The sequence below is a fragment of the Bacillus rossius genome, chromosome 11 (assembly GCF_032445375.1).
Source record: "Bacillus rossius redtenbacheri isolate Brsri chromosome 11, Brsri_v3, whole genome shotgun sequence".
Classification (NCBI taxonomy): domain Eukaryota; kingdom Metazoa; phylum Arthropoda; class Insecta; order Phasmatodea; family Bacillidae; genus Bacillus; species Bacillus rossius.
The window spans coordinates 39790369-39813193 of NC_086338.1; the positions used below are offsets into that span (position 1 = coordinate 39790369).

Here is a 22825-nt window from a genome sequence, read left to right on the forward strand (position 1 = left end):
AACGTCGAGTTACCTACGTAACTTCTCAATGTAAATACATTTTCCACGGCAAGATTATTCGCCCGGAACTGTTACAACTACAAGAATATCAATATGTTTAATAAATAAATATTTCATGCATTTGATTTGGCGATCAGTAACTGATTGCCTAATAAAATGCATGAGCGTTTTTATTATTATATTTTATTCAAACAAAAAGAAAGTAATTTTATTTTAAACGTTATTGACACGCAGCGCTGCGTAGCGGAGCACAGCTAAATTTAGTTCCAAAATGCAAGGCTGGCTGGCCTAACACGCAGCCATTTTCACGCTTCACGGCTTGGATGTTATTTACTAAATATTATAATATAATTATTTAGTAGACACCTGCGAGTACTCGAAATTCGAGTTTCGAGTCGAGTTTTTTAGTAATACTCGAACTTGAGCTCGTGGCTTTTCAACAACTCGAAATTCGAGCGAGCTTTTCTTGCACTCTACCTATAGAAAAAAAAAGACTCTCATTATAAGGGAATAAAAGTCTTACAACACTATTATCCTTTACTTTATAATGTAACATGATCGACCGTATACATGAACACATCATTTTTACGTACCTGGGATTTACGAATTTCCGTGATGAATTTTTTTTACTTCTATAATTTTCCGCATAGTTTTAATGTATCACTTTCCTGCTTTATGCGGAAGTATTTCCCGCTTTATGCGGAAACATTTCCCGCATTTTACTGTAAAAAGCGTTTAAATTGTCCGGGGTCTCATCATTTACGCCATAAAATGTGTGATATAAAGTCCCGTTTAAAATTTTTATGAAAGTTCCTGCCAGTAATGGCGCACGTAATAAATATAAATATGAAGAAAAGACAAATGAACAACAACTTACGAAGAAATATGGATGATGTACCATAACTACAGTACAATTCCAATAGTTATCTTAAGATAATTACCATAAAAAGAACTAACGATTCTTTGTGGATACCATAACTACTGCAGAAGCATGATAGTTACCACATTTGCACTATAGTTGCCGTAATAACCGAGATGTGTATTTACCGTGATGGTAATGTATTTATTTAGGACATATTAAAAAAAAAGGATGTTAAATCTTGATATGTACGGTTGGCACATGTTGCTAAGAAATAATGCGATCTGAAAGAATGCAGTACTACTACGAAAAGTGAAAAGGGTACTAGTGGATTTTTAGGTTATGGCAGTCTCTTTCGTTTTTCAGTAATATCGGCCGAAAATTAACAAGAGTATTGGAAGTTGGCAGAAATGCCGATTCAACTAAATATTGGCAAAATCGGCTTCTTCAGTACAGCTCTACATTTGATGACATGAGTAAACATATTTCAGACTACAGGACATTGAAAAAGACTTTAATTTCCATGTAGGTTTATTGTGCGTAAGTTTTTTTTGCAAGTGTAAATTGAATTAAGTAAAATGCTTCTATTTTTATTACTTTAAATTGATTAAACTTAATGACAAGTTACAGATATTTGACACTAATTTTGAGGTTAAACAATTTGGTAAATATGTAGAGTAACGGTATATGCGAAAAAAAATGCTAAAAATCCGAAAATACTTTTATTCTATGCTCTTTCACTTCCTCTTTTCAAATCAACCGGCGGAGATAAGAAATTCCAAATACTTTAGGAGATATAGAATTTTTTAATTTTGCAATACAACACCTGTACAACCATTAGACCGACGCCATTTTTGTTATTTTGCCGTGTGTTCGTGAATGCGTAATAAATAAAATGGTCGATTAGGTCAGGTCAGTTACATTATTATAACTTTCAAACTAAGCGGACATAAAAAATAATGTGAATTAATTTCAATGGTTCTTTAGTTTTAAAGTATTTATAATGTAACTGACCTGACCTAACAAACCCGGACAATATCAAAATAAAAAATAAGACTTTAAAATTAGAAACGTTAAAAACCCACCTAAGTTGGAGGCGGGTACATTTCCTTTGCCATTAGAAGGAAATGATGTAGTCGTTCACCTACGTCGCGATACCTCCGACGGATTAATAAATAAATAAATAATCACGTATTGGTTCATTTGAATACTGGCCAATCACGGAACTGTCACGTGACAAAATTGTCCAATAAGAAACATAATAGATACTCGTAAACCAGAAACAATGGTGATCGCCGCATGAATACCCAGGTATTGTGATGAAAATTAAAAAATTCGATATTCATAAAGTATTTGGAATTTCTTATCTCCGCCGGTTGATTTGAAAAGAGGAAGTGAAAGAGCATAGAATAAAAGTATTTTCGGAATTTTAGCATTTTTTTTCCGCATATACCGCGACTCTACATATTTACCAACAATTTTACTAAAGCATTCCAGCCACACAGGTTGCCAGCGAGAGATGCTTCTCATCTGCTGTAAACACCATCTCCAATCGTAGAGCTAATTTAACTCCTGAACGTGCAGAACAAATTATTTTTCTGCATGATAGATTGAAGAACAGAATTTAATACTCTATGACAATCTCTCTCAGAATTTTTGTGCCGAAAAGTGGAAATGTTGAAACAATGTGAATGTACTTTTCAAACAACATGATTTTTGGTGCTCAGTTAGTTGAAGCTCAGTAAGGACTCCAGAAAAATTGACAAGGATGAAATTATTCCAAAGTTATGTTACATTTACACAAACATATACGTACTTGTAAACTGTGGTTATGTTAGTTGGATGATATCAGTTACTAATGAACCAATGGAAACAGGTTAGATTCAATGGAAAACATGTTTTTTTTCCTAGCAGTGCAAATTATAAAAGCACTCTGTAAATAGTTACCCAAAATTAATAAGCCCACTTCATTTTAATACTTTATTCAAACATTATACCTACTAAGTTTAAGGTAAAAATAATTTCCCAAAAGTGTAACTGTATCACAAAAGCTCAAGCTTCGAGAACTTTCAAGTAGGCTCGCTCGAGCTTGGCTCAAAGTAAAATTCTTAGGCTCGCAGACCTCTAATGTAGGTCTATCTATTTAGTAGGCTAACAATGATAATGGTTTCTTTTTTTATTTCCATATTTTTCTCAAAAGTTCTCACATTTTATTACTCCATCACAGTAAATTTATGTGCAATAAACTGAAAAAAAAAACTCGAACTCGACTCGATACTCGCGAGTATTTTAGCAAACTCGCTCGAGCTCGACTCGAAGTGAAAATCTTCTGCTCGCAGAAGCCTATTATTTAGTGTTTTTATTTTTTGGTTACGGAAATATCTTGTTTATACAAGTTATTATAAACGGGGCACGATAAACGTTATGATTATTAATACATGTGCGTTTTGGTACAAATGTTTCTTCAGTGAAAATCCATTGACGTATCTTGTAAACAAATGCGGTACCATATTTGAAGTAAACACAGGATGTAAAACAAAATAAAAACAGTGCATGCTGTTTTTCAAGTTTTTTTAAATATAAAATGGTCATGTGACATAATTTTGTCCTATAAACTGTCGCCACTATCGAAAAAATCACGTTACGACGTCACGTTCATAAATGAAGGTAGGCCTAGGTTTGGTTGCACTTGGATTATAGTGCCGTAGCACGGTAGCGGGCAAGGTTAGGTTTGCACGGGATTTGTTTTGTTTGAAGGTCATTATCAATTCTTTTGGCGAAAACGTTAAGACAACCTATAATAAAGTGCTATGTCACGATGCTGGTACTTAACTCGAAACGTGTTTCGAGTCTCGAACTTGATAAAATATGTGACTCGGTTTTTGAGTCGAGTCAATCTGACCCAACTCGGCTCGGCTCGGCTCGACTCGATAAACCAAGACTCGACCCATCTCTAACTCTAACGTATTTCTTACTTTCCCCTTTATTCACACTTTCCCTCTTTTTACACTTTTTTTTACTTTGTCCCCATGAAAAGTGCAAATAAGGGGGTTTGCTGTAAATTTTCTTTTTCAAATTTTAAAGCAAAATATTGCAAAAAAATTTTTACAATTTTTTCTTCACACGTAAGTCACACTTCATTCCCCCCCCCCCCCCCCCCCAACAAATCTGGTAAAATTGCCGCGACCTATATGCGAGTAAATACAGTATTTATTTATTTATTGCACTTTCTGTCAAAAGCCCTACCGACAGCTGAAAAGCCTTAAACAGTTTGGCAGCATGCAGAACACTTAATAAAGTGATTAATACAAATCACAAACAATTTCAAATACAAGGGCATACTGCTAGATAACATTACGAGGCTAAACACAATGGCGAACCCTGCTTCAGATTTTGAGTAGGACAGATAACTGTAGGGGTTTTGGGTAGGTCATGTGCAAATACTAGTTTTTTTTGTTGTGAAGCGACAATCAGATTAATGTTTAAAATATTTGCGAAGTCTAATAGAATTGTGAATATTGTTCTCAGCAAGGCTCTATTATACTTAAAAAAAAAAAAAAAAAAAATACTGGATGGAAGTAAAAAAAAAAAGACATTATTTTAACGTTTGTAATGCTTGAACTGACTAAGAGATTAATCAATTGTGCCCTTTATATAACACAATTCAACAAAAATTATTAACTAACCATGCATAGCATTAATAGTGAGTATTCCTAAAAGCAAACCTGATTGTCACGTTTATTTTTTTTTTAAGTAACCAACTTTATTTTGGCAAAAGGTATACAACGAACAAGAAAATTTTATATTTTCATGGGGGAATCTTAGGCTTCCATGTTTTAGATCTTCGCAACAAACATTTAGCTTTACATCACAAAGCTTCAAGTAAAATTAATAGAAAATTTCCTGGCTTCGATTGATTCGCTTAGTTGAAGCTTCGCTTGGAACTGGTTTTGGGTGGTGTTGAATACCTCCCAGTTAAATGGGAAACCCGCAATTTCAAAAAATTGTACATTTACAAGGCATCAAACTTTGCAAAGGTGTTATAAAAACCATGGTTATTTGTTTTTTTTTTAAGAGTACTGAAGTTTAATAAATTACAGACAGTACAGTAGTGTAGTACCAAACAGGAAAAATAAATACATTTAGACAAAAAGATTGAACCCACTTCAAATTCAGGTGGGACTGGAGTATTTTATTTTTGCTGTATCTCAGTGTTGTGCAAAATTCACAGGTAAATACGGTATAAGTTTGGCCAAAAGTGGAAATCCTAGCAAGAGGAATAAATTAAAATGTTCATCATTACGTCCACCATATAAAATTTGTTACCAGAGTGCTCAACAAGCAATGAAACTGTGATTAGTTGCTCAAGTTTCTGTACCAGTTGCATCACGTGTCACGCAAACAGGTCAACGAGTGGCTAGTGGTTGGTTGCGTATTCGTCAGACTGGTGTCTCAAATGAGGGAAATCGCGTACAGATGGAACAGCCTCACAAAAGATACGAATGGAATCAGATGATTGATCAAAAAGTATATATGTAGTAACTGTTGACGGTCATGTTTGACATTGTTTTAAACCGATTGTTTAAAATTTTAATAATAAATATAGTTTAAGTTTGTAAAGATAAACTTTATTACATCATTTTATTCCTTAAATAATTTTGGTTATATGCGGGAAGCATCTATAAATGCAAATGTTTTGAACGGAAAAAATTTCATAGGAATATATGGAAGTGATCAAAGAAATAATTACTTAAACTTTATAAACAAGAAAATGTATTATGCGGAAACTTCTTAAGCGAGTTTTACTGTGTGTAAGATGCATACATGCATTTTGCATGCTTTTATTGTTTGTTATTCAAGTAGCTGTTGCTATGCATTGATAGTAGCCTGTTTGAATATGTTTAGTAAACTGTTTGCCACAAAAATTTTTCATTTTTTAGTTTGTTTAGATTACTACTTAAATTTTGTAAACATTGTTTAGTGAGTTCAGTTTTAAAAAAATTGGATTGATTATTCAATATAAACTGCATATTTTAAATTTAGCCACATGAAAACTGGATTTAATATGGCTCACAAATGATATGATGCCTTTTGACTATCATATCATTGTGGCTTTAGTACCTACCGATTTTTTTAAAATATATATTTGTTTATTAGCTATGTGAACATGGTGTTTTTTGTATTTTATTATTTTATTGGATGAGTAATTTTACTTTTGTAGCAGTTAATATTTATTTAATTTTTGAGGAATGCATGTTTATTTCCACAAACTTAAAAGATCTCAACTGGTCTATCCACAGCTGAAACCTTTAATGGATGATGAACTAATTATGTTGTTATTAATGAATATTGAGACATGTTAAAAAAAAGGATCACAAGCAGAATAAAGTAAGGTAAAGAGATAAGTATTTATGTATGTAAGTTGGTTTAGTGAAGATATTTCTGTGGGGAATTGTTCAACAACGTAAAAGTTGTGGACTTGTTGATGAAATTATTTTTATTTTTCATATATATATATATATAAATTGAAATTTAAACTACACTTTAATAACTATGAGATATCTTTCTGTATGTATCTGAATAACCAAAATTTCCGGTAAGGTAAAATATTACTGATCTAACATTATTAATTTAGTTGTATCTACCGAAATCTTCCAAAGGGGTCGTCCATTAATCACGTGATGTTTTTTTAGCAAATTTTTAACCCCCCCTCCCCCCTAGTGATTTGTGGTGAGGTTTCAGACTACCCCCCTCCCCCCCCCCCCAATAAATCACGTGTATTTTTTTGGTACAAAATATATTTTAAAAATTTAAGAATATTATCTTTAAATATAGGTATAATCTAATTTAATTCTGGAAAATTAAGCACAGTGATAAAAATGTCCAGACACACATTAAGGTTGCAGGTTTATTCTCACTGGCATAAAAATAATAAAGGAAAGGCTTATATGTGATTTACGCATGTATTCGGCGCCAAAATCACAGTCTTACTGGCGACTGGCAAGCCGAGCCGGGTGGTTCATGTTGCGGCGGGCGGGGATATTGTTGCCTGGCTACGGCGAGTCAAGGTCACGAGTCTCTTTTCGGTTTAGTAGAAATCGCGCGAAAAAATAAATACACGTGATATCTCTCTACACCCCCCCTCCCCCCTTGTGATATTTCGTGATTTTTCCCGACACCCCCCCCCCCCCCCCCCCCCCTTTAGAGCCTCACGTGATTAATGGACGATCCCAAATGAATAATACAATATTAAAAGTAAAATATTTCTAGAAAAATAAACAAATGTTAAACAATTTACAACTAATTAATTAATTGTATCCAAATTTAATGGTTGATACTTAAATAATATGAAAATTAAAAATATAAATTAAATTTGCCAAACAGTAATTAACCTCAGTAAACAAAACTAGCTCATTAAAAATAGCACTAAGAATAATTAAACAAAATTTGTGAGGTATTCTGAGGGAAAATACTAAGTTTATCAGAAATAGTTGTGCAATATACAAAGTTAATCAAAGTTAAATTTAAATTAGGAATTATACAAATGTTAACAGAAATCAATGATAATATGAATAATTTTGGATACAACTAACTTATTTCTCAAATTTTAATCTATTACTAACTAAACACACATAGACCTGAAGCAACAACACATCATCACCATACATACAATTGTAGAAATATCCAATCAATACAAAATCTTCCAAATATTAATTTCTGTAGTCTTTCATAGCAGTGAACAGAAGCTGCTGAACTTGAAGAATGATGATTCAGTCCTGTAGTAGTATACGTTAGAGTTATTTTAAAAGCAGCGAATCTTCATCTAGCTAATCTTCTATTAATGTTTTTTTTACAAGTATTAAATTCACATTCTTCAATCTTCATCCGTAGATATTCCTTTGAATTCGGTGTAGCACTTTAATTAATAAACTATATTATCACATTTAAAATGACAGTCCTTTTCAGCCTTCTAAATTCATTATTTTTGTTCCAAAACTCAACGTTCTTAATAATCACTTTCATTTCTTTTTCCCTGCTCTTGTTTTAAAACTAACATTTAATTACAAAGAGTATTTAACATACAAATTTCCACACAGATTTTATGCACAAGCATAGAGTAATGCTGTAATCTTATAATATAAAAATGAATCGCATAATGTGTTGGTAAGCACATAACTCAACAACGCCTGGACCAATTTGGCCAATTTTTTTTTTTTAAATGTTCGTTGAAGTTCAAAGATAGTTTTTACGGCGAGAAAAATTCGAATAATTGCCGGAAAAACCCTAAAACCAGCCCTTTTCTTTTTCCCATACAAACGTTTTCTAACTAAAACGAGCACTCATTGTTGTTTAAACAATGTAGGTATGTTCCTAACGTCAAAGAGTCAATTTGCACTTTATTACCTCTGTACAAAGTTCAATCATATCTATCAAAACAGTGTGCGTTGGAGCACAGATTGTAGCATTGCATAATGAGGATTTGTTATATACATATATATTTTTTTTGGTGTCATAAGAATATTAAGAATCACTTTGATATGAAAGATAGTAATTATTTAATATGTAGATAAGGATAGTTCAGAGTTGTTAAGAATTGTTATTAATTACTTTGGTTAAATTTCATGGAAAGCCTTAAAATACTTATTTCCTTGAGATACTTAATTATTAATTTGAGGGTTAACTCCAGTTCGTAATAATTAATTTTGATATTTGATAATTAATGTCAGTAATTGTTTTGTTTAAAGCAGTATAGATTATAATTTTACAGGACATCATTTTTAAACAAAAGTTTTTATATGAATTTCAACTTTGTTTACTAAATTTGTAACATTGTATTGGAATTTTTTGGGTAATTTTATATTCTATTGGATATTGCTAGTGTAATATTTTGAGAATAGTCTGGAAGGTACAGAAGGAAGAGCGGACAGGCGCGACACTCTGGCGCCAGAAAGCTATTTTTCACTTTGTAAATGCGTGTTTGGGATTTACGCGTCACGTTGTACGCACAGCTGTAGCGACCGTCTGGAAGGGTCTCTGGAGGCTACCACTAGCCAGCCAATCAGGGCGAGCCCTGGCGTCAAGAGATGTGCCAGTACAAATTTCCTTATATGGTCATGTTTTGGAATTATGTGCACTGATTGGTCAGTTGGCCCACGGGGTTGCCTCCCTTGTTTTCACCTTTACAAGGGAAGGTAATCTCGTCGACCAAGTCACTTGTTGCTCGATCGTTGTCGAACTCGGTCGTGTCGTCGGCAAGTCGCAAGACAAATGTAAAATCACTAAGAGATAATTTAACGCCTAGGGGCTGGGGCCAAGCCGTATTTTTTCAACCTAAATTCATTGTTTTCTCGGACTAATTAACTAGAAATTTAGGCCCTAGGCGTCGGCATCGGCCCGACTTCGTGAGATTACGGTCCGCGATCGACGGTACATTGAGTTATGTAATTAATTAACCAAGGGACGTTACTAAGTTTTTTTTTTTTTTTTGGCGAGTGACAAGACTCCTTAACCATCAACGGCAAGATGTATGGTGCTGTGGTATGTATTTAGACATCGTTAAAATTCGTATAAGAAAAGACAAAAACTGTGCAAGTAACGAAGTTTTTCTAACTAAATTCATTTGTAAAATTGTGTATTGAGGCCATGTAACAATGAGAAAAAACATTTTTTTTAAAGAAATAAACAAAGATAATTTAATAAACTCTTTTATTTCCAAATAACGCAGAACCATAGTAATGAAAAATTCCTCAGGAACATTGTTTGTTTTGTTTTGTTACGTTTCTATGTGTGCTTAGCCGGGCAAAAACATACAACGTAACAAGATAAACAAAACAAATAAACCGAAATCGAATAGTTCAATTTGGTCGGCTTCGCGATATTATTTCATTTGTTTTACTTTAAAATGCATAAGTTTTCAAGTCATTACATCAGTCAAACAAAACCAGCGTTACCAAAAGTATTTCATAAGTTTAAGTTTTTATTATTTCTTTTCCCTATTTTAAATACGGCTTGAAGGATGTGACTTCAAGTCATATCAAATTAAAAAAAAAGTTGAAACAACAACAAACTGTCAATGTCAGTGTTTTTTTCTTTCTTGGATTTTAGGTTACCTACCCTAATGAGTTTGCTTTTGTCAACTTATACACGAAACAAATTCTTACCTATATAGTGTTTTGTGCAGTGTTTTTTACCTATGATCGCTAATTATTGCATGTGACCAAATAATCTATAATATAGATATGCCTCCTATTAGACGAATCAATTTAGGTAGAAGAACCCGAAATGCTACAAACCAAGCTAATTACCGATCTAATCATGCACTACAATGAAAATAAAAATTATTATGTTTCACATGATTAACAATAAAGAGATTACTTATTTTTTTTATTTATCTTTTTATTTATATGTTTTATTTAATTATATTTCTTATTAAAAACACCATATCACCAGGGTGATGGTTCTGTTCAGGAGAATTTTTTGCCCCATCTATAAAATATGTAGGAACAAAAAAATGTCACATTACAAATCATTTTGACAGGACTTTATTGCAATTTAATTAGGCAGTACGAAGTCTGCCGGGTCAGCTAGTTTATAATAAAAGAGTATAACTGGTGTTATCAAAAAAAAATTACACTTATTAAATTGTCTATTGACAAAATACAGTACAATTTCATTACATTGCTTAGCACCAGTTTAGAGAGAGCACGTGTATAAAAGTGATACAGTGCTGTGTAGTTTACAGAAGGAGTTTGTGCAGTGGTTGGATTAGTGAGAAATTTTGGTATGCTCTTTTAGTAGGGACTTAAAAAACAGCTATCGTGATTAACTAAAAAAAATAACGTGAATTTTGATATTTTGAATTTAAAATGTGATTTAATAATTTTTCCTGTCTTTTTTTTTTTTTTACGAATTTCAACACAAATAAACGAGTACATTTCGTACTATCAGGGTGTCTACCGACCGGGAAAAACGGGAAAAACGGGAATTGTACAGGAATTATACGGCCCGGGAAAAATACGGGGATTGTGCGGGAATTTATCCCGATGTCCGGGAACTTTTGACTTTTCCCCGCCCGTCAATAACATTTATATATTAATATTAAAAAGCGAAGATTTTACTGCAACACAATCGTGAATCGTGTGATTATTGCTTCTCTACAATATACTGGTGCTTTATTGCAGAGTGCTGAATGCAGACGATGGGATCAACCTACACAAGTTGCCGCGTAATCGTGATAACCATTTGCGTAAGGCGCGTGGACTCGCCCAGTTTTTTTTTTTTTGTTACTGTAGTCGTTCGTTAATGGTCGTTCCCGGGTTCCCGCTCATGCTTAAATTATAATCCAGTTTATTTTTGCGTGTTGTATAGTGTGGTTATTGTTAAAGTTCGTCCGGTTGGTAAGTAATAATAATAAAATGCATCTTTTTGTGTGTGCAGAAGTTATTTGTGATAAATCTTTTTATTAAAAAATTTTTTTCGTTTCGTGAACATCGGAAGAAAGTAGACAACATACCTGCAAAATATATCGTATTTGCCGGCGTATAATGCAAGAATTTTATGCTGATTTCAGTGGTCACGAATCAAAAATCATATTATATGCTGTGTCGTATTATTTTTGTATACAAGCGACCATTATCACGTGTGTATACAAATTAAGCGCGTATGACAAAGTTAATTGCGCCGGCCGGCGACAGCTGCAAGCTAGCCTTGCTCTGTGTGAGTATACATCCACCCCTCGAAGTAACGCTGCTCGATTAGCGCCAATTAATTAGGGCTCTTTTTGAAGTAGCGTTCTTTTTGAAGTAGCGTTCTTTTTCGTCCACAAAATTTTTTAATTTACACGCGCGCATAATGGCAACGGCACTCTTGTATCAAACTCAATGCAACATAATAAATCTCGGCACTTTTAAATTTTTAATGAAAAAACGAATTAAAAAAACGTAAGTTTTCACTTTTCCGTACTAGTTATTCAATTTTTGATGCCTGTTTTCTTATGTCTAGTTAAAAGTTTTACAAGCAATAAAATTACGTTAATATATTCGTGGATCGTGTTTATACAGCCATGTTTATGCTACTACTTCCATCTGGCGAGAAAGGTCAGAAGCTTTCGAGGTCAGTTAATCTCATTCATGCCAGGTTGCGCTAGTTGAAGTGGACAGCACATTATGTTTCCAGAAAAAAAAACTTTTTGACGTGACAACGTCTAATAAATCGATGAACGCCGGCTGCACGCACGAAAAAATGTCCCGTTACGCACATTGTTCCGTTACGCTGTGTCCCGTTATGCTCATTGTACGCTTGCGCCGCATCTATCTCTCTTCCACTCGACTGTTTATAAAGTGAAGTGAAAAGTTATTATTCCTTTATTATTAAAATAAAAATTATTCAATTTTATTCATAAAAGTTTGCAATCATTTCATCAATGTTTTGTTATGACGTCACGTTAAACTATCGTCCGTAAACCGACTTTACCGACAACCAATTTTTAAACAGGATAAATTTGGAGTATGGTACAGTATACATACATATTTCAAAGGCGGTAAAACCCCTTATTTTGTTTAACATGCTCTCTTTTATGTTAAAAACGTATTTGATTAGCGCTGTTTTGATTAGTGCTCCATTTTTCTTTGGATGAATTACCGTGTTACTTCGAGGGGCGGGTGTACTGTACTCTGTTGGACAGGAACTTGGTTGGCAAAATTTGCATTTGGCAAGTGGCATATCGCGCGCAATGTCATGCAAGTCACATGCATCTTTCTAAAACAGCGCTGCTGCCACGATTGTTTTGGGTGCGTGTAGTTTATTTATTTATTTATTTATTTATTTATTTATTTTCATCCATTTGACCATACAGACATTTGTACAAATGGTATAGGACACGTCAACAAATATAAGTTAATACACAAACAGTATAAGTTAAATATACCAAAAATACAGACATGGGAAACAAAAATAACAACAACCAAACTAGTACAGGTAGCTATATATACAGCCTCTAAAGATAAAAGTCCAAAATTTGACAGTTGCCATGTGGCAAAGTTTGGCTGCAGTGCAAAGTAACCTAGAATGAGCTAAATTTTATCAACATAAAGTTAGGCCTAACTTTTCTGTGACAAATTTTCTTGAAATCCAAGTTTTTGGTAAAAATATTTTTTGTGAACATTTTTTTGTACAATTTTTTTTAACATTGCTATTATTATAATTAGTGATAGTGTAAGCTGTAAATGTACATGAATTTTTTATTAGTGTACGGGAATGTACGGGAATTGTACAGGAATTCTGTGACCAAACATGGGTAGACACCCTGTACTATGCTCTTGGTTTGAACCTCTTCTTCCCAACGCACCAAGAACCATTACCGTATCGTCACATGCTAGGCCAAGAGTTGGAACAGCCTAGTTTAAAAACTACACGCACACTGCGTCTAAACTACGTTACTTATGCCAGTTTGATCGCTGTTGTTTTCTTCATGGCTTTTGAAATTTTGACAGAGGGCTGGGCGAGCTTAGTTTAAAAAACAAACGTCCTACGTTCAAACTGAGTTTGACGGCTGTTTTTTTTTACTCCCACTGAAATGTTGCCTCAGGTGACGGATGACAGAGATAACAACACTTTGGGAACTTCTGGAAAAGGGAAGAGGAAGGTAGAGGTGCTAATGGAGCAGTCGCAGGATTCTTCTCCCCTTTTCTCCTCTCATTGTTCCCGCTGTGATGGCAGCCCCTTCCCCCTTCTCAAATGTCTACTCATGCCACCCCCTTCTATCCCCCCCCCCACTCTTTACTACTGTTTATACATGTGTTTTCTTAAGGACGTCTTTCATCTGCAGCAACCAAACTATTTTTTTTACAACTGCCTGCTTGCAGTATTAACATAGGCCATGTAAATAGCACCGTTATCAATATTTTCAGTCTTAAATGTTTATTGCCCCACATGAAAAATGCGGGAAATGTGGTTAGTGCAAGTCAGTGAACTGAAGAATCAAAATGCATCTGATGCAATTACACTAATGTGTAAATACTGCAAAATGCTGAGTTATGTTTGTAAGAAAATATTTCACTTTAAAGAGCGTAAAAAAAACCACAAACATGTTAGTTGCAAGCAAAAATACTCTAGTGGTAATGATTTTGAATAATGACCCTTCTGCACTAGCATTCAGGACTTTAAATAAGTGTCCACAAAACTTTTCGAGGGTTACGAAGTCCTTAAAGAAGATGTGCACGTTAAAGACCATATTCCAGCCAACGTAATGAGGATTACCAATTGATTAACACTGAAGGAATTTTTATTTTGATTTGCTGTTTCCATTTTAAATGTTTCTTCAACCTTAAAAGAGAGTGCAGGGCATATAATACATTATTTTTTGCTTCTTTAATATTCGTTTGTTTAGAACTACTTTTAACACACAAGATTTTAATTGAATAATTTTTTTTTCAGGAGTGGCCTTTTTTAATGTTAAGAATGGTGTTTCAAATACATAATCATTTAAGTAATTGGTTTTGCACAAATAATCTGGTTAAAAATTGAACACTATTTAGGAAAATACCTTTCCACTTGTTTCGAGAAAAGCTTTGAACTTTAATTTAGTAAAACTATTAGGAAGCATTGTAAATAAAAGTTTAAAAAATTTTGACTTTGGTTTATTTATTATCAGTTATTTTATTTCTGTAAAAGATTTTTATAAATTTTTTATTTGTTTTTAATATTGGCAGGATAATTGTTTTTCATTGGTAGTTTATTCTATAAGAAAGAAACTGTTAAAGAACTAAACAATTTCTAGGAATGGATTTTATTGAATATTTGTTGATTCAAACTGATTTCAAAATCTTCAAAGAGGCTTTTCCAGTTTTCAGAGGGTGTGAAGAGATTCATGCTCTTCAATTGAGTGATGTGAGGTTTGTGTCTCGGATCTTTCTTGGTGATTTTGAACGCTGCTTTTTTGTGCACTTGCCATGTAGTGTCCGGTGACGTGGTATGGTGTGCTTGCTTTCTGTACTCTGTTGTTTCTGGAATGCTGTGCTTATGTTATGTTTTATGTCATTTAGATTGTGTTATATTCTTGTGTTAGTTCGACGAAAACAAATTTTTTTGCTACTTTTTCAATTTCTTCATTAATGTTTTATACTACTGTATGAAAAAAAAATTGTTTTTATGTTTTTATTATTGTACTTGCTCAAAACTGGAAAACTCAGAACTGCTGGAAAATGTATCCACCTGTAATCTTATTCTGTTTTTTTTTTTTTTTTGTAGTTTTAAATTTTGTAAATATTTTCTGATAGCTAGTTTTGTTATTTCACCTATTACTTGTTTTTATCCACAATTCTTCATTTAAGCTTGTATAAGACATTTTTTAGGCAGATTCTCATGCACTGCAGATTATCACTAATTACTGTCATAAAACATTTTCTAAACTTTAATATCATACTTGGCCAAACTTTTTTTTTGTTTTAATATGTTGAAGTTTACATACACAAAAAGTTTTTTTTCTGAATAACTCATTTATTGCAAGTTAAAAATTAGTTGCAAAGAATTCCTTTGATTATCATTTTCTGAAAAGAAGTTTCATAGCTGTTTAAAAGCTTGTAATTTGTAATCACTTTGAAATGAGTAGAATTCTGAATACTAAGACAATTTAAATTTGAAAAATTAGCCTTTTGTTATTGTTTAAAAAAAATTCAACATTTTATTAGTTTATTTTCAGAATATGCCATAATGACAGATAACTGCAGCATATAATAATGTTAGGTGGGTAGCATTGCATGAATTTGGTTTTGAATATTCTATTTGTCACTTGATTTGCCTGGTAGGTGTGAGAGGAACATTCTCTCCCGTCACCAAAAATATATTTCATTTCAGTTTTGAAAACTAAAGGTGCAGCAGTTATTTAAGAGTGTAGCAAGTAAATTTAACCCAATATTTTCTGGGCTTGGAATGCTGAAAGTGGACTGTAAGCAAATATGTAGAAGCCCACATGAGACAAACTTACCATGGTAGCATCATTTTTCCAACTAGTTTTCCTAGGAAGCACCACTAACAGTATCATTGTAGTGCATAGAGCAAGACATTCAAATACAACGTAAGACTTGGCCCAGAGAATAATTATAACCATTTTACTCTATGAGTATAGTTTAAAGAAATACGTATACGTTACTGATTCTTCGAACATATATTTCAATTTTTAAACAATCAGACACCACTTACAAGGGAGAAAATATTGACAAAAGTAAATGAATTTGAAAAAAAAAATTAGTAACAGTTAATTTTTTTAAAATTTTTAACCTCATTCAAACTATTTTACATAGATTCACGATTTAGGTATCAACAACACTTCTAGGAAATAAACTATTTTCAATGCTGTGCATTTGAAATAAACTACGTAAGATGCTGAAATTGGGAGTCTTATATTCTTGGTCACATAAACATTGAAGGCATATTATATTTGAAAGTAGCTTTCATTCCCTCAGTCGAGATTATCTAGCTAGTTCTACTTTCATGTCAAATTCGCGATTGCCGATCTCCGTACTTACTCCAAATGTATCTTAGGTTTCAAGTGGTCCTGCATATCTAGGTTCTTTTGTATTTAAAGTTTTTTGGATGAATGTGATACTGAACATTAAGAAATTCAGAGTAGAGTTACTTGAAACTAGTATAAAAATTTTATGCTAACTAAACAAACATTTGTTGGGTTCATTTGTCTGATGTTTCGTTATGACACATTAACAAAACTTCTTTCTGTCATAGGGTTATCTTTTTGCTGTTTACAGAATCATAATTTTCAATATAATATTGATCTTATTTGGAAAATTATTAGAAACATTAATATCATCCTGCTTTCTGATTACTTCGTCTCAGTATTTTGGAGGGGGGGGAGGGAAGATAAATTTTAGTTGCCATCATTTTAAACACTTAGCAGAATTACTTGTGGTAAAATATTAGGCTCGGATTCGAGAGGGCTTGTGTTTGGATCTGAGTCCAGCCATCTTAAATTCGACTTTCCGTGGCTTCTCGAAATGACACGGAGAAAGTGTTTGACTGTTTATTACCACTTACCAGAGGCAGTTGTGATTCTCAGAATCAGAACTGTTATGATCTCAAGACATAAAGTGCAAAAAAAAAAAAAAAATTAAACAATTTTAAATTAATATGTATCTTCTTTTCATGGCATTATGACAAGGATGCAAAAATTTACTTTTCCCTATTTACTAAAAACTTGACTTGGAATAAGCTGGACAACAATAAAGTTTGCATTTACACAGAGAGAATTTTTAAGAGGCTAAATCCAGAAGGTTGCAGACCGCCATGTTGGCACACTACATACCACGTCACTCAGTGTGTCATTTCTAGACCTTATTTATTTTATTGTGGTGTGTGTATGTGTTGTTCTGGCTTTGCTGCGGTACACCGCTGGGGTCCCCTGGTTCGCTTGTAGGACTCTGTTGGAGTTTCGCTAGAGCAGTTAGAGTCGCCAGTCGAAGCGGTCAGTACACAGCCACACACATCAGCATGCTAGCATGCCTCCGCATGCCCACCGCATCACGCATGCCTGCTGCCCTTTGCTCGCCTGGACTTTCTTTCGCACTCTGCTCCAGTAGTTTTTATTTCAGCTGATACCGCAGACATTTTCAGTCGGGTGAATACCTGCTCTCCAAGACTTGGACAAACTGTTAAATATGTAACACTTAGGTTATTGAAGGGCAAGCAAATTTATTTATGTTGTGTGTGGGATTAATGTTAATAAGTGCAGATCAGTATTAATATTTCGTACTTTTTTATATGTCTTTAATGCTATAACTGTTCTTTTGTTGACATGCATACTGCTCTGCATAAAATTTTTGTTGTTTTTGTTATTGCTCTGTTTGACATTGCTTGTGTGTTTAGAGAAAGTTGTGAATTTTTTACAGAATAAGGGTTTTGCTTAATTTACATGTGTGTTACTTTTTTTTATTTGCAGCGTGATTGTAATGTGTTTTCACCTTTTCTTATGAATTTTGTTAAAAATGAAAGCTTATCTGTCATTGATTACTTATCAGACTTGAATTTAATGGCTAGTTAATGAACTCAAAGGTGATTTTACATATTTATTTTCCTATCCTCGATGCTTTGACATCGGCACTTTGAAGACCACTGTGATTACGGATTATAGAAAATCCATGTAGTTTCAACGGGAATACATTGTAGACAGTGCTAGTAAACTGGGCATACTACTGACAGGTGAGGGCATGACCTAGGAAATTCACTTTGGGACGAGACTTGGGCTACAGGTAGTACCCCTTTAGGGTGTTCAACACTCAAAACAAGAAAGCTCAATGGCCAGTCAATTTTTAGAAAAAAGCCTTCACACATGTGAGCTCAGCTTATGTACTAATAAGTATCACTTCGTCGGCAGCCGCTGAGCAGCTTAGTAGGTAGCGTTATTGACTATAGCCAAGTTGTTCAGGGTTCGAATCTCTGTTGCGATCACTTTTTGTGTTTATTTTATGTTTATAAGTGTGTCTTAAAATATTTTTAATTAAGGTTGTGCCCCCCCTTCCCCCCCCCCCCCCCCCCCCAATGAAAACCAACATTACTGAAAAACTCTTGAGTAAAGTAATGTGATTTGGTAGCTAAGGTCAATAGTAGCAATCCACCTGAAAATTTTTTTACACTAGTAGCTCAATTGGTGCCGATTTCTAGAATGTGCCGAACCATAAATTTCTGTATTTAATACCTTCCACTGTACTGTGTGTACTGTGACTGTAGAGTGCCTAATTGTGTTGTTCATTAATACCCAAGAGGTCCCACTTCAAGTTAAAATCAGACAGACATTCAGAGCAAATAGCCTATTTCTACCTGCCGGTATGTGGAAATCACGCAGGAACACAGTCTGTAGTACGATGTATTGAAATCCTAGGCTACTGTGATAATTCTCTGCCATTTTCCTGTGACTATCACAAATATAACTAAACACGCTTTACAAGTTGAACCCTCTAGCATGGGTTCCCATTTCTAGCAGTGCCCTTATGAAACTGTCTGCAGTGATGTCAATCCACGCACACACCTAGATAGTTACAGTGGACGAAAATGTACAAAGTACATTTGCAGTCAGACAAAATACACTTACGAAACTTGTCTAGGGTGATGTTAATCTAAGCACACACCCGGATAGTTACACAGGACAAAAACATTGAGCACATTTGCAGTCTGGCGGACATTGGTTTATGGTTTACCCTATCATGCTGGTTGGGAAGAACCTATATTCATCCCTGTATTCATAAGTCAAACAAGCCAGTGGCCACTACAACAAGTGAAGCATATTTGCAGTTTTAGCTTGCTAATTATTGAGGTCACAATTTTCCCTGAGTGCAACTGTTTTATCAGATATTCTGATCCATTTAAGAAATTTAAATGTGGTAGAGGGACATGAGTAGTCACGGACGTACACATTGCTGTTGCTTGTTTTGCCGGGCGACAAAAAATAAGCTGGTCCAACTAGTGAAATGTCACTGCACCTTTTCTCATGAATTTTATTTCGCTCCGATAGTCCCAAAGTCTCACCAGGGCCATCGAGAACCAAGAGCCCAGAAGCAAATAATATAATGTGATGTACAACTTTCATAACTCCAAATTTTCAAAACAAAAATCCAAATACTGTCCATAACTGTAAACATGTAAGGTTTCGTATAAATTCTATTAATGATAGACTTGTAATTTTCATCCAATTAAAGTAAACCCAAGTATTTTTTTTCTTTTAACTCAACCGGGGGGCGTCACCTGGTGCCCAGGTCCCAGGGTTTCCCCCCCCCCCCCCCCCTCAAATCCTGTCCCTCTCTCTTGACGGCTTGAGTCTCACAATATTTTAATTATTTTACTTTTAGAGTGATTTATTATTTGTGCACATTTATATTTGTGTGTGTGAGAGAGAAAAAGATCAAACATCCCAATTAAAAATTCTTAAAATATTTTGTTTTTACATATTTCCACCATCCAATTCCTGGCTAAAACATGAGCTATTAAGGAGATTTCTGTCTCGTATTGCTTATCTCTTAGAACCTTTCAGCACCATGTTCTGCAAGATGTGGTATGCCTGGTATGGTTGGTTGAGCTTTGAGCACAATTGAGCACATTCCTCATTCCTGTCCTTTGTGTATGCTTCTGCCATACTCATAAGTCAGAATTATAAAATAATATTAATATTATTACTACACCAAATATTCCTTTGAGGTATGTAAAATAAAAAGGAACAGTCACATTCAGCTGTCACAAATTTATTATAGTTAAGACATAAAAACTGATATTTTCCATAGTTTACTATATGTATGACTTATCACCGGATATATTTTTTTTCCGTCGAAGTTGGGATGGTTTTCAAACATTGATTTCAAAAGTGCTTAATTAAATTTAATCAGTCAAAAATGTACTTGTTTAGCCCAGAAATTAATAAGATTTACTTCGTAAATAATCAGAGGTTGATTTAGAAAGGGAGCGAGAATAAGTTTCAAAGTTTTATGCTTGTAGCTGTTTATATAATAATTTGGCAATCTAAATCAATAATTATTGACCATTCATCACTACCCACACAGCTTATTATTTGTAAGTCACTTTGAGTTTACATACTAACAGTCTTTTCATTTTTTAAAGCCACGTAATGATCATATCATTGAATGAACATAGGAATCATAGTAGAAATTTATTAATTATATATTGATTGTTTTGTCTTTTCCTAATCTATCTTAACGAAAAATTACTTGAAATTTTAAGAAGTACACTCAAGTTCAATGTGGAATTTTACCCTTGCATGTTTTTGAGTGCTGTAGTGGATAAATGTTAATTTTGTGGTTATTTCAGACTGCCTATCTGTGCAGAAGTTCCCAGACTCATTGAAAGATATATACACTAGCCATTTGAATTGCCTTATTTGTTAGACACTAATAACCTGCATCATCAAAAATAACATATACCTCTGTCTTATACAGTGCATGTAACGTACTTTTCCAATGTTGTAACTTACAGTATTGAGCTTTGCTCCCCCCCTCCCTCCCCCATCACTTTTGTGTGATTTGTGTAGTGTGCTCATCAATCATTTTGAAGGGTCAATTACTGTGCCACCACCAAACCCAAAGACAGTAGAACATAAAATCTTGCTTGCTACAAACCTTTCGTTGCTCTGGGCAGATCTCATTGAATAAGAGGAGGCACTGATAGTTACCATCACAATATTGTTGGATTTCGCGAGTTTAAACTCATTGAATGCTGTCAGTGGCCCTTTTTCAGAAGATCAGCACACACAAAGCTCTAGCAAACAGACATGCAAAAAAATGAGACACACTGATAACTAAAATACGTACTATTTCGGCAATACTCTCACATTCTAAAATAAGAATTTCTGGAACAAGTTTTAGCAATTGTGCACCTTGTTTGTAAATTGCAAGTACTGAAAATGAGTTACTTCACCCTGTAAGCGCATTTTGTAAAAGATAGTTAAAAAATGTTCTTCAAGGGTTTTACTGTATAAAATAGCTTTCTCTGTTCTGGGGCAAAGTATTCCGTTGCTGAACATCCTTCCAAGTCTGTCAAATTCTTTCCGTGCTTGCCGATGCTCTGAGAATGTTTGCTTCCGGATGCTGTGCGCGTAACTGTAGAACAAGTGTAGGAATGTTTCTGCTGCTGGTGGACCGGGTGGATCGGGTGGACTCGTCTGTGCCCGATGGCGTCTGGAGGTGAGACCGTCGTGTTCCCTGTCGCAGAACTCCGTGGAGGAGCTGGTGACGGCCACCGCGTACTTCGACCTGTTCCTCCGCAGCATCAGCGAGCCGGGACTCCTCTACTCCTTCATCAGGTTCCTCCTCGAAGACAAGTACGACGGCGAGAGGATCCTGGACTGCCTCATCAACAGGATAGACGCCAAGACCAGGGTAACGGCGCAGGCCTCTGCGAGTTCCTTTTTTTCCTTTTTCCGTTCGTTCGAATCTCATTTCGGATTGAACATTGCAATGTTCTCGAGTACTGCACGGCCAAGTTTGACGGATTTCAGGTAAATATTTTCAGATTTAGTCCATCTTCAACGAAATTACGGAGTGTTGTTTATTTGTTACGAAAACAGAGGAATTTAATTACACACCTGAAATATTGTGTGTATCAGCATTTCGTGCAATAAATCTGAAGGTAAACTTTTTAAAAATTTAACTAACATTAATCTAAATCCAAAGATTTATTTACAGAATTTTAAATGTTAAGTGTTGTGGAAACTTGTAAAGTATTTTTTAAAATTATCTAAACTAAAAAATAATTTATTTCATTATTTTAAACATAAGTGATTTGCGAACCTTTTGTATTTATTTATTTGTTTGTTTAATGCGTAGGTGAGTTGGCTAGTTACTGTATAATAGTGAGAGCTAACTATTTTGTAGTCTTAGTATTTGGAGTAATTTTTATTGCATATGTTTTACACATGTTATATTGTGTGAATGAATGAGATTACTGATGGTTGTACTGTTGTACTAATCATTTGGCAGTACTGTGAATTTTGAAAAAAATTTTGAATCTAATTTTAACATACAGTGAATTTCTTTTTCACACTTCACAGGAGCCCACGAAAAATTGATCCAAAATTGAGTAAAATAAAAATGAAAGAAATATACATAGAAACCATAAAGAAGAGGTGAAAAATAAAGAATATAAAAATGGCAATGCATTTTCTTAAACCAGTAAATTTTAAGTTATAAAGTGGTTTTGTTGATCTGATTAAATGCATAAAATAGTTGTTATTAATATTTTAAAATCATACTCACTGATTATTACTTAAAAATAAAAATCTGTAAATAATGTTGTGAAAACAAATACACATTTCTCATTAAATCAGCTTATCCTTATACGTGGTACATTTTTTAAATACATCCACCCCTCGAAGTAATGCTCTCATTCTTTCCAGGAAAACAGAGCGCTAAACAAAACAGCGTAATCTAATATGTATGTTTTTTCCCTTAAAAAGGA

At 34.0% G+C, this 22825-nt stretch overlaps 1 protein-coding gene across 4 annotated transcripts in view; it reads left to right on the forward strand.

Moving 5' to 3' along the window:
• LOC134536846 (FHIP family protein AAEL005291-like) overlaps positions 1-22825 on the forward strand; it is a 53984-nt gene that overhangs the window by 13429 nt on the left and 17730 nt on the right. For 3 of the 4 annotated variants that reach the window (XM_063376859.1, XM_063376862.1, XM_063376860.1), the window contains exons 7-8: positions 17286-17333; positions 21580-21747. In XM_063376859.1, coding sequence (XP_063232929.1) covers positions 17286-17333; positions 21580-21747 — 216 coding nt within the window. The remainder of the gene's footprint in view (positions 1-17285; positions 17334-21579; positions 21748-22825) is intronic. The other variant, XM_063376861.1, reaches the window with a different exon arrangement.